Below are 15353 nucleotides of genomic sequence, written 5' to 3' on the forward strand. Positions count from 1 at the left end.
AAAAGGTGCTGTGGGATTACTTACAATGATCGTTGTAGGTGGTTGTTTAACTTAACATTAGTTGACTAGGACATCTGTGTATGTCATTTTTTTTTTTTTAATGTCAATGTCATGTCAATTACATTTTTTATTTAACCTTTATTTAACTAGGCAAGTCAGTTAAGAACAAATTCTTATTTTACAATGACGGCCTACCCCCGGCAAAACCCGGACGACGCTGGGCCAATTGTGCGCCACCCTATGGGACGGACTCCCAATCACGGCCGGATGCGATTCAGCCTGGATTCGAACCAGGGACTGTAGTGTCGCCTCTTGCACTGAGATGCAGTGCCTTAGACCGCTGTGCCACTCGGGAGCAGCAGAAGCTAGGCTATAAACAGAAGCTTGGCTATTTAACAGAAGAGTACGTGGATGTACAGTAGGTAGTTACCAGCACAACACAGGTGGCTATCAGTCTGGTGGGTTCAAACATTCTCTTCAGCTGCTTTAGAGGTCCCATCAGGAAACAGGTGCTGCAGACACATGCAGGAAAACACACTGGTTACAACATAGAAATAATGCCAAATGGATTCTAGATTTCTATGGGTTACACTATCAATAGACAACATATTGATCGCCCAGGCCCAGAGAAACAAACAACATTTTTTTATTTACGGAAAATAAATGTATGATGATAAGAGACCTTTAAAAGGGGCAATCTGGGATTCAAACAACAAACCCACCCCACCACTTTTTCAGTAAACAGCTGAGGGATGGGGCTGGAGAAATTTAACCACTCGCAAATGTATAGACGGTGCAATTATTGCAAGGACTAACCATCCATGACATCAAAATTATCGTTTGAATCTTGTTTTGAAGCTAAACAATATCCATTGTTTACAAACAATGGAGTACACAATCTTATATTTGGGGTAGTGATGGTGTACTAATAAGCTCATGAGTAATTTAGAATATAGAATATATTCTTCAAGAATCAAATGGCTATAGATCACTCATTTGAGTCAATAAATAGATGTAACAATCACAGATTGCCCCTTTAAAACAGATTTTTTTTTGCTATTTACATAATTGACAAGCAGAACAAATGCATTCTCATTTCAACAGTGTGAATAGATATTCTGTGGTGGGCTATATAATAAGCCATCTATTATTGGCTACAGCTTGTAAGGACATTACATGGAACACAGTCACATTTAAACCCACGTACAACAATCCCCACCCCGTCACCTTTACATGATCAGTCATCAGTATCATTTGTTAAGCAGCCACCCTTTTCATTTCCAGCACTGATGGATCGATTGTTTGGATGCATCTGTCATCTTTATCAATTCATCACTTCCTCACCCTTTTTTCCCGCCACCCCAGCTCTAGAGAGATGTATCCATCTGACCTACGACCCCGCTTTCACACAAAGACCCTGGAGAGAGGCATCCACCTGACCTACGACCCCGCTTTCACACAAAGACCCTGGAGAGAGGCATCCACCTGACCTACAACCCCGCTTTCACACAAAGACCCTGGAGAGATGTATCCACCTGACCTACGACCCCGCTTTCACACAAAGACCCTGGAGAGATGTATCCACCTGACCTACGACCCCGCTTTCACACAAAGACCCTGGAGAGAGGCATCCACCTGACCTACGACCCCGCTTTCACACAAAGACCTTGGAGAGATGTATCCACCTGACCTACGACCCCGCTTTCACACAAAGACCCTGGAGAGAGGCATCCACCTGACCTACGACCCCGCTTTCACACAAAGACCCTGGAGAGAGGCATCCACCTGACCTACGACCCCGCTTTCACACAAAGACCCTGGAGAGATGTATCCACCTGACCTACGACCCTGCCTGCCACCTCTCCATCTAGCCCCAGCCGACCGAATGAGTCATCTTCATCTTGATGGCGCTGTGTGTCAGTGTGTGTGTGTGTGTGTGTGTATATATATGTGTGTGTGCCCGTGTCGTGCTCATCTGAGTGGGCTGTGTGATTGCAGAGCATCACATCCGTCTATCTGTGACTGGTGACGCAAACAGGCTCTCAGGCAGCCACGGGATGAAGTGGAGTGATGCTGAGGTAGAGGAGGGAGGAGAGAAGAATGGAGTGATGCTGAGGTAGGAGGGAGGAGAGAAGAATGGAGTGATGCTGAGGTAAAGGAGGGAGGAGAGAAGAATGGAGTGATGCTGAGGTAGAGGAGGGAGGAGAGAAGAATGGAGTGATGCTGAGGTAGAGGAGGGAGGAGAGAAGAATGGAGTGATGCTGAGGTAGAGGAGGGAGGAGAGAAGAATGGAGTGATGCTGAGGTAGAGGAGGGAGGAGAGAAGAATGGAGTGATGCTGAGGTAGAGGAGGGAGGAGAGAAGAATGAAGTGATGCTGAGGTAGAGGAGGGAGGAGAGAAGAATGAAGTGATGCTGAGGTAGAGGAGGGAGGAGAGAAGAATGAAGTGAAGCTGAGGGGGGAGAAGGGGCAGGTCATTTGGTGATCAGGTCAGATGATGAGACAGAAGAATGCCGTCTATCTGTGACTGGTGACGTGGGCAGGAAGCCTCTGACAGCCACAGGGTGAAGGAGGGGGAGAGGAGAGGAAGGTGGGAGAGGGGGGAGAGAAGAGGATTGGCGGAGGAGAGGATGTGGAGCGGAGCTGAGGGGAAGGAGAGGATGTGGAGCGGAGCTGAGGGGAAGGAGAGGATGTGGAGCGGAGCTGAGGGGAAGGAGAGGATGTGGAGCGGAGCTGAGGGGAAGGAGAGGATGTGGAGCGGAGGGGAAGGAGAGGATGTGGAGCGGAGCTGAGGGGAAGGAGGGGATGTGGAGCGGAGCTGAGGGGAAGGAGGGGATGTGGAGCGGAGCTGAGGGGAAGGAGAGGGTGTGGAGCGGAGCTGAGGGGAAGGAGAGGATGTGGAGCGGAGCTGAGGGGAAGGAGAGGATGTGGAGCGGAGCTGAGGGGAAGGAGAGGATGTGGAGCGGAGCTGAGGGGAAGGAGAGGATGTGGAGCGGAGCTGAGCTGAGGGGAAGGAGAGGATGTGGAGCGGAGCTGAGGGGAAGGAGAGGATGTGGAGCGGAGCTGAGGGGAAGGAGAGGATGTGGAGCGGAGCTGAGGGGAAGGAGAGGATGTGGAGCGGAGCTGAGGGGAAGGAGAGGATGTGGAGCGGAGCTGAGGGGAAGGAGAGGATGTGGAGCGGAGCTGAGGGGAAGGAGAGGATGTGGAGCGGAGCTGAGGGGAAGGAGAGGATGTGGAGCAGAGCTGAGGGGAAGGAGAGGATGTGGAGCAGAGCTGAGGGGAAGGAGAGGATGTGGAGCAGAGCTGAGGGGAAGGAGAGGACGTGGAGCAGAGCTGAGGGGAAGGAGAGGACGTGGAGCGGAGCTGAGGGGAAGGAGAGGACGTGGAGCGGAGCTGAGGGGAAGGAGAGGATGTGGAGCGGAGCTGAGGGGACGGAGAGGATGTGGAGCGGAGCTGAGGGGAAGGAGAGGACGTGGAGCTGAGGGGAAGGAGAGGATGTGGAGCAGAGCTGAGGGGAAGGAGAGGATGTGGAGCGGAGCTGAGGGGAAGGAGAGGACGTGGAGCGGAGCTGAGGGGACTGGGAAAAGCTTAAGGTGCTCAGTGGTACAGGCACATTATTAAAGCCTCTAACCACGTTTCCATGCGATCAATTAATAAATATGTAGTCCAATTGAAACATATTTGTGAGAATTTTGTGAGAACACAGGAGTGTTCTAGAACCACAGGTACATCATGAACTAGCTAACCTGGGAAAGGTGCAGAGAGGTACAGTGTGTGTGTGTGTGTGTGTGTGTGTGTGTGTGTGTGAGGTGGGGGGTCTAAGGCATTTTAGTCCCATTTTAATTAATCCAGCAAGTCAGTGTGTCAAACCACATGGCCACATAGGAATCCCACCAGTGGCATGTGTACTACTAAACAAATAGCCAACGTCCCTCAGGCAGACAAGCTTTTCCAACAGAGCCACTTTGAGTAGTAGTAACCGTTAAAGTCACCATTACATAACCACCATATGCTGAAGGGGTTGTGAGCCTAAATATTATACAATGTGACACTTATGAGTTACTTATTAACCTGCATAGCTGAATATACGACTTCATTGAAATATGACTGTGCACTTCCTATGTGGACATACTAGACAAAAGCCCTATCTGTGCTGCAAATGGCACCCTATTCCCTACGTATGTGCCCTGGTCAAATGTAGTGCACTACATTCCATTTGGGACAAAGGCCCAGTGTAAACACTACTGTTTGTGGTTCAGAACAGTAACCAGGAATTAGGACACACAAGACACTGTCCCCCAGTTTGTTTCACACAGCGTTGTGGCTGCGTAAACACACACACGAGACCTAGTTAAGCTGCAGCTTGCCCAGAACAGAGCAGAACATTTTGCTCTTCACTGTAATCAGCGGGCTAATATTAATATTATGCATGCCAGTCTCCCTTGGTGAAGAGTTGAGGAAAGACTGACTGCATTGCTTGTTGTTTTTCTTAGAAACACAAAATGTTTTGGAAATTCCAAATGGTTTGCATAGTCAACTTACACACAGCTCTGACACACACACTTACCCCACCAGACATGCCATCAGGGGTCTTTTCACAGTCTCCAAATTCAAGAAAGCGTACAGTATTATATAGAGCCCTTATTGCATGGAACGCCGTTCCATCTCATATTGCCCAAATAAACAGCAAACCTGGTTTCAAACAAACAAATAAAGCAACACCTCGCGGCACAACGCCCCTCCCCAATGTGACCCACTGGTTGTGTGTATGTACTGACATGTATGTGGAACTGATAGATGAACACACACACACACATTAATGTTTTTAAAATGTATGTAAATTGTAAAGCCTTTTTTGTTGTCTCCATTGGCGTAATAAATTCAAATAAATATATAATATTTATTTAACCACCATATGGTGAGCAAGGGGAAGACCTACTCCAAGTCTCAGAGCGAGTGACGTTTGAAACGCTATTAGCGCGCACCCCGCTAACTAGCTAGCCATTTCACATCGGTTACACCAGCCTAATCTCGGGAGTTGATAGGCTTGAAGTCATAAACAGCGCAATAGCTGCTGGCAAACGCACGAAAGTGCTGTTTGAATGAATGCTTACGAGCTTGCTGCTGCCTACCATCGCTCAGTCAGACTGCTCTATCAAATCATAGACTTAATTATAACATAATAACGCACAGAAATACGAGCCTTTGGTCATTAATATGGTCGAATCCGGAAACTATCATTTAAAAAACAAAACGTTTATTCTTTCAGTTTATCTAACGGGTGGCATCCCTAATTCTAAATATTGCTGTTACATTGTACAACCTTCACTGTTATGTCATAATTATGTACAATTCTGGCAAATGAATTACGGTCTTTTTTTAGGAAGAAATGGTCCACACACAGTTCGCAACGAGCCAGGCGGCCCAAACTGCTGCATATACCCTGACTGCTTGCACGGAACGTAAGAGAAGTGACACAATTTCCCTAATTATAAGAAATTCATGTTAGCAGGCAATATTAACTAAATATGCAGGTTTAAAAATATATACTTGTGTATTGATTTTAAAGAAAGGCATTGATGTTTATGGTTAGGTACATTGGTGCAAAGACAAAGCTTTTTTTGCAAATGTGCTTGTTAAATCATCACCGTTTGTCGAAGTAGGCGCATCGATTATATGCAACGCAGGACACGCTAGATAAACTAGTAATATCATCAACCATGTGTAGTTAACTAGTGATTATGTTAAGATTGATTGTTTTTTATAAGATAACTTTAATGCTAGGTAGCAACTTACTGTGGCTTCTTGCTGCCCTCGCGTAACAGGTAGTCAGCCTGCCACGCAGGCTCCTCGTGGAGTGCAATGTAAGGCAGGTGGTTAAAGCGTTGGACTAGTAACAGGGAGATTGCAAAAACGAATCCACGAGCTGACAAGGTAAAAATCTGTCGTTCTGCCCCTGAACAAGGCAGTTAACCCACTGTTCCTAGGCCGTCATTGAAAATAAGAATGTGTTCTTAACTGACTTGCCTAGTTAAATAAAGGTGTAAAATGTTATTAAATGTAATTTTTTTAAACATAAATAAATAAATAAAATCGGCAAATCGGTGTTCAAAAATACCGATTACCGATTGTTATGAAAACTTTAAATCGGCCCTAATTAATCAGCCATTCCGATTAATCGATCGACCTCTAGTAATAACCAATTAACCAAATGAATTTTAGCAAGCAGAAGCACAGTGGCATGGAAACACTCCCAAATAAAGGAAGAAACTTAAAGAGGAACCAAGCTCAGAGGGGAGGAACCAAGCTCAGAGGGGAGGAACCAGGCTCAGAGGGGAGGAACCAGGCTCAGAGGGGAGGAACCAGGCTCAGAGGGGAGGAACCAGGCTCAGAGGGGAGGAACCAGGCTCAGAGGGGAGGAACCAGGCTCAGAGGGGAGGAACCAGGCTCAGAGGGGAGGGCTCAGAGGGGAGGAACCAGGCTCATAGGGGAGGGCTCAGAGGGGAGGGGAGGGCTCAGAGGGGAGGAACGAGGCTCATAGGGGAGCGCTCAGAGGGGAGGAACGAGGCTCAGAGGGGAGGAACCAGAGAGGGGAGGGCTCAGAGGGGAGCAACCAGAGAGGAGGGGAGGGTTCAGAGGGGAGCAACGAGGCTCAGAGGGGAGGAACCAGAGAGGAGGGGAGGGCTCAGAGTGGAGGAACGAGGCTCATAGTGGAGGGCTCAGAGGGGAGGAACGAGGCTCATAGTGGAGGGCTCAGAGGGGAGGGATGAGGCTCATAGGTGAGGGCTCAGAGGGGAGGAACCAGAGAGGAGGGGAGGGCTCAGAGGGGAGGAACGAGGCTCATAGGGGAGGGCTCAGAGGGGAGGAACGAGGCTCATAGGGGAGGGCTCAGAGGGGAGGAACCAGAGAGGAGGGGAGGGCTCAGAGGGGAGCAACGAGGCTCATAGGGGAGGGCTCAGAGGGGAGGAACCAGAGAGGAGGGGAGGGCTCAGAGGGGAGGAACGAGGCTCATATGGGAGGGCTCAGAGGGGAGGAACGAGGCTCATAGGTGAGGGCTCAGAGGGGAGGAACCAGAGAGGAGGGGAGGGCTCAGAGGGGAGCAACGAGGCTCATAGGGGAGAGCTCAGAGGGGAGCAACGAGGCTCATAGGGGAGGGCTCAGAGGGGAGCAACGAGGCTCATAGGGGAGGGCTCAGAGGGGAGCAACGAGGCTCATAGGGGAGGGCTCAGAGGGGAGCAACGAGGCTCAGAGGGGAGCAACGAGGCTCATAGGGGAGGGCTCAGAGGGAAGCAACGAGGCTCATAGGGGAGGGCTCAGAGGGGAGCAACGAGGCTCATAGGGGAGGGCTCAGAGGGGAGCAACGAGGCTCATAGGGGAGGGCTCAGAGGGGAGCAACGAGGCTCATAGGGGAGGGCTCAGAGGGGAGCAACGAGGCTCAGAGGGGAGCAACGAGGCTCAGAGGGGAGGGCTCAGAGGGGAGGAACGAGGCTCAGAGGGGAGGGCTCAGAGGGGAGCAACGAGGCTCATAGGGGAGGGCTCAGAGGGGAGCAACGAGGCTCAGAGGGGAGCAACGAGGCTCATAGGGGAGGGCTCAGAGGGGAGCAACGAGGCTCAGAGGGGAGGGCTCAGAGGGGAGCAACGAGGCTCATAGGGGAGGGCTCAGAGGGGAGCAACGAGGCTCAGAGGGGAGCAACGAGGCTCATAGGGGAGGGCCGCCCATCCTCGTCTGGCAGCAGAGTAAAAATTAACATGACCTAGATCAAAACCATCAGAAATCTTGGAGTAAATAAAACTGAGAGCGCAAGAAAAAAATAATCTGTGGCACAAGCAGTTTTCCCACGCTAACGCTAGTAACGTTAGCTAGCTTGTGTTGTAGTAGTGTCAATGTTAGCCCGCCTGCGCCGAATACAACAGGTGTAGACCTTACAGTGAAATGCTTACTTACAAGCCCTTAACCAACAATGCAGTTTTAAGAAAATCCCCCAAAAAGTAAGAGATAAGAATAACTAGTAATTAAAGAGCAATAGCGGAGCTATATACAGGGGGTACCAGTACAGAGGCAATGTGTCAACGTGCCGGGGGCACCGGTGTCGAGGTAATTATGTACATGTAGGTAGAGTTTATTAAAGTGGCTATGCATAGATAATAACAGAGAGTAGCAGCAGCGCAGGGGGGGGGGGGGGGGCAAAGAGTCTTATGACTTGGGGGAAGAATCTGTTTAGAAGCCTTTTGGACCTAGGTTTGGCGCTCCGGTATCGCTTGTCGTGCGGTAGCAGAGAGAACAGTCTATGACTAAGGTGGCTGAAGTCTTTGACAAATTTTAGGGCCTTCTTCTGACACCGCCTGGTATAGAGGTCCTGGATGGCAGGAAGCTTGGCCCCGGTGATGTACTGGGCCGTACGCACTACCCTATGTAGTGCCTTGCGGTCAGAGGCCGAGCAGTTGCCATACCAGGCAGTGATGCAACCCGTCAGGATGCTCTCGATGGTGCAGCTGTAAAACCTTTAGAGGATCTGAGGACCCATGCCAAATCTTTTCAGTCTCCTGAGGGGGAATAGGTTTTGTCGTACCCTCTTCACGACTGTCTTGGTGTGTTTGGACCATGTTAGTTTGTTGATGATGTGGACATCAAGGAATTTGAAGCTCTCAACCTGCTCCACTACAGCCCCGTCGATGAGAATGGGGGCGTGCTTGGTCCTCCTTTTCCTGTAGTCCACAATCATCTCCTTAGTCTTGATCACGTTGAGGGAGAGGTTGTTGTCCTGGCATCACCCGGCCAGGTCTCTGACCTCCTCCCTATAGGCTGTCTCATCATTGTCGATGATCAGGCCTACCACTGTTGTGTCATCAGCAAACTTAATGATGGTGTTGGAGTTGTGCCTGGCCGTGCAGTCATGCGTGAACAGGGAGTACAGGAGGGGACTGAGCACGCACCCCTGAGGGGCCCCCGTGTTGAGGATCAGCGTGGCAGACGTGTTGTTACCTACCCTTACCTCCTGGGGACGGCCCGTCAGGAAGTCTAGGATCCAGTTGCAGAGGGAGGTGTTTAGTCCCAGGGTCCTTAGCTTAATGACGAGCTTTGAGGGCACTATGGTGTTGAACGCTGAGCTGTAGTCAATGAATAGCATTCTCACATAGTAGTGTGACAATGTTAGCTAGCTTGTGTTGTAGTACTGTGACAATGTTAGCTAGCTTGTGTTGTAGTAGTGTCACAATGTTAGCTAGCTTGTGTTGTGGTAGTGTCACAATGTTAGCTAGCTTGTGTTGCGGTAGTGTGACAATGGAGACGGCTGCAGCAGCTGTTATCAACTTCAAGGTGGATTTTGTTGCTAATTTGTTAGCATAACCCTTTTCAAGATTAACTTTCAAACTTGGTTTACAAATGAACATCATCTGGTGAGTGGCACTGTTTTTTGTTGCTGCTAGCTTGCTGTTAGCTATCTCTTTGAATATAATGAAACATTGTTGCATTTTAACTTTAGATCACCGGTTAGTGTGATGATTGACTCCTTGCTGACCCCAGTCCACCTGGTCATGCTGCTGCTCCAGTTTCAACTGTTCTGCCTGCGGCTATGGAACCCTGACCTGTTCACTGGACGTGCTACCTTGTCCGAAACCTGCTTTTTTCAACTCTCTAGAGACAGCAGGAGCGGCAGAGATACTCTGAATAATCGGCTATGAAAAGCCAACTGACATTTACTCCTGAGGTGCTGACTTGTTGCACCCTCGACAACTACTGTGATTATTATTATTTGACCATGCTGGTCATCTATGAACTTTTGAACATCTTGTCCATGTTCTGTTATAATCTCCACCCGGCACAGCCAGAAGAGAACTGGCCACCACTCATAGCCTGGTTCCTCTCTAGGTTTCTTCCTAGGTTCTGGCCTTTCTAGGGAGTTTTTCCTAGCCACTGTGCTTCTACACCTGTATTGCTTGCTGTTTGAGGTTTTAGGCTGGGTTTCTGTACAGCACTTTGTGACATCAGCTGATGTAAGAAGGGCTTTATAAATACATTTGATTAAATATATTTGCAATGGGAAGTAATAGCTGGTTTGTTAATTTCACTTTGTACATGAAATGGTTGTTCATTTGTATTGGTATGATTTCATGGGGCCTACTGAAGTGAATGGGCTGCTTATTCTTTACCATTATCTGATGCTGGGTGTGACTTCTGTCTCCTGTCTATCAGCCCTGTCTATGTGTTTGACCAAGATTGTCTCTCCTTCAGCACCATGGAGTGCACAGGTATTACGGTCTCTGTCTGTTCAGCACCAGGTAGTACGGTCTCTGTCTGTTCAGCACCAGGTAGTTACGGTCTCTGTCTGTTCAGCAGCCAGGTAGTACGGTCTCTGTCTGTTCAGCACCAGGTAGTACGGTCTCTGTCTGTTCAGCACCAGGTATTACGGTCTCTGTCTGTTCAGCACCAGGTAGTACGGTCTCTGTCTGTTCAGCACCAGGTATTACGGTCTCTGTCTGTTCAGCACCAGGTAGTACGGTCTCTGTCTGTTCAGCACCAGGTAGTACGGTCTCTGTCTGTTCAGCACCAGGTAGTACGGTCTCTGTCTGTTCAGCACCAGGTATTACGGTCTCTGTCTGTTCAGCACCAGGTAGTACGGTCTCTGTCTGTTCAGCACCAGGTAGTACGGTCTCTGTCTGTTCAGCACCAGGTAGTACGGTCTCTGTCTGTTCAGCACCAGGTATTACGGTCTCTGTCTGTTCAGCACCGTGAGCCTGTCACCTTTGATATGACACTGTTGTTATAGATATTTGTGACAGTTGTGTTTGGCTACCATGGGTTATGTAAACACGGAGTGTATTTTTTTGTTTTGCTGGTCGCATTATTTTATGCTGTGTGTCACATGTTGTGTCAATACCGGTTCTGTCTCTGTGTGTACGGCACCCCGAAGCGCAGTCAGGCCTGTTTGAACTGTCGAACGCATTAAAAGTGATGTTATGTAGATTTTTTTTTGTTTGAGACAACGTGTTAGAAGAGTCCCTCTGAAGACCTAGGTCCTATAGTCATGGTTCGCCACTGTGTACAAGTACACCCGCTGGACAGGACGCTATTCTATCACAGGCCCTTACCCACAATCCATCTCCTTTAATGCTGAGTGCCAAGCTGAGAGGCATCGGGTTCCATTTTTTTGAGTCTTTGGTATGACTTGTATCGTGGAGAGTCACGTGTGGTATGTTTATCTGACAGCTCAACTCTTGATTCTTAGATAACGAACTAAACCCAACAGACCTGTTCCACCATCAGCGATTCAACCTAAGACATTACTGCACAGCATGTCCTGAACTATAGAAACCCTATACCACAATGAATCCTAGAAAGCTGCCCATTGTGTCCAAAGCAACTTAATTACAGGACAGTGAGTGCATGAGGCCACATGTTTTGTCTGTGATCCCTGCGGGAAATGAACCTGCGACCTTGGTGTTTGTTAGTGTCACGCTCTTACCTACTGAGCCACACAGGACTACTACACCAAGCTCAATAGGGAACCCGTCCACCGTGCTTCTGTTCTGTCTGAACATTTAAAACAACTACTGCATAGTAGGGCAGACCAACCAAGTGGTCTTACGGACACCTGAACCATAGAATCACTAGAACAGGGACGGAACCTATGACCAGATCTCATTCTAATTCCATGACTTGGAACACCCCCTCGACAATGAACTCAATGGACACTAGGGCAGCTACTGCCTGACTGCTACTGACTGACTGCTACTGCCTGACTGCTACTGCCTGACTGCTACCGACCGACTGACTGCTACCGACCGACTGACTGCTACCGACCGACTGACTGCTACCGACCGACTGACTGCTACCGACCGACTGACTGCTACCGACCGACTGACTGCTACCGACCGACTGACTGCTACCGACCGACTGACTGCTACCGACTGACTGCTACCGATTGACATCTACCGACTGACTGCTACCGACTGACTGCTACCAACTGACTGCTACCGACTGCCACTGACTGACTGCTACTTACTGCCTGACTGACTGCTACTGCCTGACTGCTACTGCCTGACTGCTACTGACTGACTGCTACTGACTGACTGCTACTGACTGACTGACTGCCACTGCCTGACTGCCACTGCCTGACTGACTGCTACTGACTGACTGACTGCTACTGACTGACTGACTGCTACTGACTGGCTGATACTGACTGGCTGCTACTGCCTGACTGCTACTGCCTGACTGCTACTGCCTGACTGCTACTGCCTGACTGACTGCTACTGCCTGACTGACTGCTACTGCCTGACTGCTACTGCCTGACTGCTACTGCCTGACTGCTACTGCCTGACTGCTACTGACTGACTGCTACTGACTGACTGCTACTGCCTGACTGCTACTGACTGACCGACTGCCACTGACTGACTGCTACTGCCTGACTGCTACTGCCTGACTGACTGCCACTGCCTGACTGCTACTGACTGACTGCTACTGCCTGACTGACTGACTGCTACTGCCTGACTGACTGACTGCCACCGCCTGACTGACTGCCACCGACTGACTGACTGCCACCGCCTGACTGACTGCCACCGCCTGACTGACTGCCACCGCCTGACTGACTGCTACTGCCTGACTGACTGCTACTGCCTGACTGACTGCTACTGCCTGACTGACTGCTACTGACTGACTGCTACTGACTGACCGACTGCCACTGACTGACTGCTACTGCCTGACTGACTGCCACTGCCTGACTGCTACTGACTGACTGCTACTGCCTGACTGACTGACTGCTACTGCCTGACTGACTGACTGCTACTGCCTGACTGACTGCCACTGACTGACTGCTACTGCCTGGCTGACTGCCACTGACTGGCTGACTGCTACTGACTGGCTGACTGCTACTGACTGGCTGATACTGTTTGACTGCTACCGACTGACTGCTACCGACTGTTTGACTGCTACTGCCTGACTGCTACTGCCTGACTGCTACTGCCTGACTGCTACTGCCTGACTGCTACTGCCTGACTGCTACTGCCTGACTGCTACTGCCTGACTGCTACTGCCTGCTACTGACTGACTGACTGCTACTGACTGACTGACTGCTACTGACTGACTGTGACTGCTACTGACTGGCTGACTGCTACTGACTGGCTGACTGCTACTGACTGGCTGACTGCTACTGACTGGCTGACTGCTACTGACTGGCTGACTGCTACTGACTGGCTGACTGCTACTGACTGGCTGACTGCTACTGACTGGCTGACTGCTACTGACTGGCTGACTGCTACTGACTGGCTGACTGCCACTGACTGCCACTGACTGCCTGCCTGCCACTGACTGCCTGCCACTGACTGACTGCCTGCCACTGACTGACTGCCTGCCACTGACTGACTGACTGCCTGCCACTGACTGCCTGCCACTGACTGCCTGCCACTGACTGCCTGCCACTGACTGCCTGCCACTGCGTACATTCCAAATAGGTGATGGGACAGCAGATTAATAATTGGTCAAGTCTGGCATCCAAAGTCAAGTTAGATGGATAGGATGGAACTTCCAGTTACATTTCCTCACAATACATTTTAATTGAAGACATTTTCCTTTCTCCCGATCTATTGAAATATAATTGTAAAAAGTATATGACTTATACATTAAGTGAAGATTAATGGAAATAGCTTTGTCTTTAGCTCTGGCAGTAACAAAAGTATTGGTCGCAAATCCTGAATGAATGAATGAATGACTCACCTGGAGAGTGCAGCAAGGTTTCCTAGTGTGTAGAACACAGCAAACAGCTTGGTGCCATTGGGTAAGAACAGCAGTGCAGTGCCCTGGTTGAAACACACACACACACAACATCATTACCATGTCCACCTAGGCATCATCCTACCATCAGTCTGTATACCAGTCTGATCTGAAACCAATCAGATCATTTCCACTGTCTATAAAAACCCCTGGAAGACAAGAGGAGAGGTAAGCTAGATCAATGTAACCTGGAAGACAAGAGGAGAGGTAAGCTAGATCAATGTAACCTGGAAGACAAGAGGAGAGGTAAGCTAGATCAATGTAACCTGGAAGACAAGAGGAGAGGTAAGCTAGATCAATGTAACCTGGAAGACAAGAGGAGAGGTAAGCTAGATCAATGTTTGGTAAATATCAGGTAGTTTAAATGTTTCAAAATGCTCATCTTTGTATTGCATTTTCAATTTGAAAAAATAAATTGTACTGTTCCCTGAAATGGTACGACTACAATGATGTGACACTATCGCCACCTAGTGGTAAAACACCATTTCAATCTCCACACTGACTTCCTGGTTCACAAAAACAGGACCCATGACTCATTTAGGTTTATTTTTTGTTGTTGATCATATAGGCTAGGGCCCTCCAACCTGTCCCTGGAGAGAAACCCTCCTGTAGGTTTTAACTCCAACACTGTCCCTGGAGAGAAACCCTCCTGTAGGTTTTACCTCCAACCCTGTCCCTGGAGAGAAACCCTCCTGTAGGTTTTAACTCCAACACTGTCCCTGGAGAGATACCCTCCTGTAGGTTTTAACTCCAACCCTGTTCCTGGAGAGAAACCCTCCTGTAGGTTTTACCTCCAACCCTGTCCCTGGAGAGAAACCCTCCTGTAGGTTTTACCTCCAACCCTGTCCCTGGAGAGATACCCTCCTGTAGGTTTTAACTCCAACCCTGTTCCTGGAGAGATACCCTCCTGTAGGTTTTACCTCCAACCCTGTCCCTGGAGAGATACCCTCCTGTAGGTTTTAACTCCAACCCTGTTCCTGGAGAGAAACCCTCCTGTAGGTTTTACCTCCAACACTGTCGCTGGAGAGAAACCCTCCTGTAGGTTAACTCGAACCCTGTTCCCGGAGAGCTACCCTCCTGTAGGTTTTAACTCCAACTCTGTTCCTGGAGAGCTACCCTCCTGTAGGTTAACTCAAACCCTGTTCCTGGAGAGAAACCCTCCTGTAGGTTCACACTCCAACCCTAATCTAGCCACCTAAAATGAATCAGGTTAGTCCCAACTGGGGCTGGAGTGAAATCCTATAGGAGGGGTATCTCTCCAGGAACAGGGTTTGGAGAGCCGTGAAATAGGCTATTAGATAAAGAGAGTGTCTCCTTGTAGAAGAAACCCTGGTGTTCAACACCAACCTTACCTCATGTGATCCAGCTCCTTCTGAAAGCATGTAAAGAGTAATGAAGAATAAAAACACAGGATTAATGTTTTAACACATTCCCCAACTAGGCCTAAGTAGGATCGAGGATGAATGAGGATATTTTTTTTAAATAAATCATACTGTCTTATGTCCACACAACTTCACTTACAGCCTGCAGGTTTAATGAATGCTTTAGAACCTGTTACAAACACGTATGAGCCTTTATCTTTAAAGAAA

At 49.1% G+C, this 15353-nt stretch overlaps 1 protein-coding gene across 1 annotated transcript in view; it reads right to left on the reverse strand.

The window, feature by feature from the left end:
• The window catches only part of sft2d1 (SFT2 domain containing 1), a 40319-nt gene that overhangs the window by 20001 nt on the left and 4965 nt on the right, over positions 1 to 15353 (reverse strand). The window contains exons 3-4 of the mRNA XM_071391378.1: positions 13708 to 13790; positions 431 to 512 (exon numbers count right to left, since the gene is read on the reverse strand). Of these exons, the coding sequence (XP_071247479.1) occupies positions 431 to 512; positions 13708 to 13790 (165 nt within the window). The remainder of the gene's footprint in view (positions 1 to 430; positions 513 to 13707; positions 13791 to 15353) is intronic.

The sequence above is a fragment of the Salvelinus alpinus genome, chromosome 3, assembly GCF_045679555.1.
Source record: "Salvelinus alpinus chromosome 3, SLU_Salpinus.1, whole genome shotgun sequence".
Classification (NCBI taxonomy): domain Eukaryota; kingdom Metazoa; phylum Chordata; class Actinopteri; order Salmoniformes; family Salmonidae; genus Salvelinus; species Salvelinus alpinus.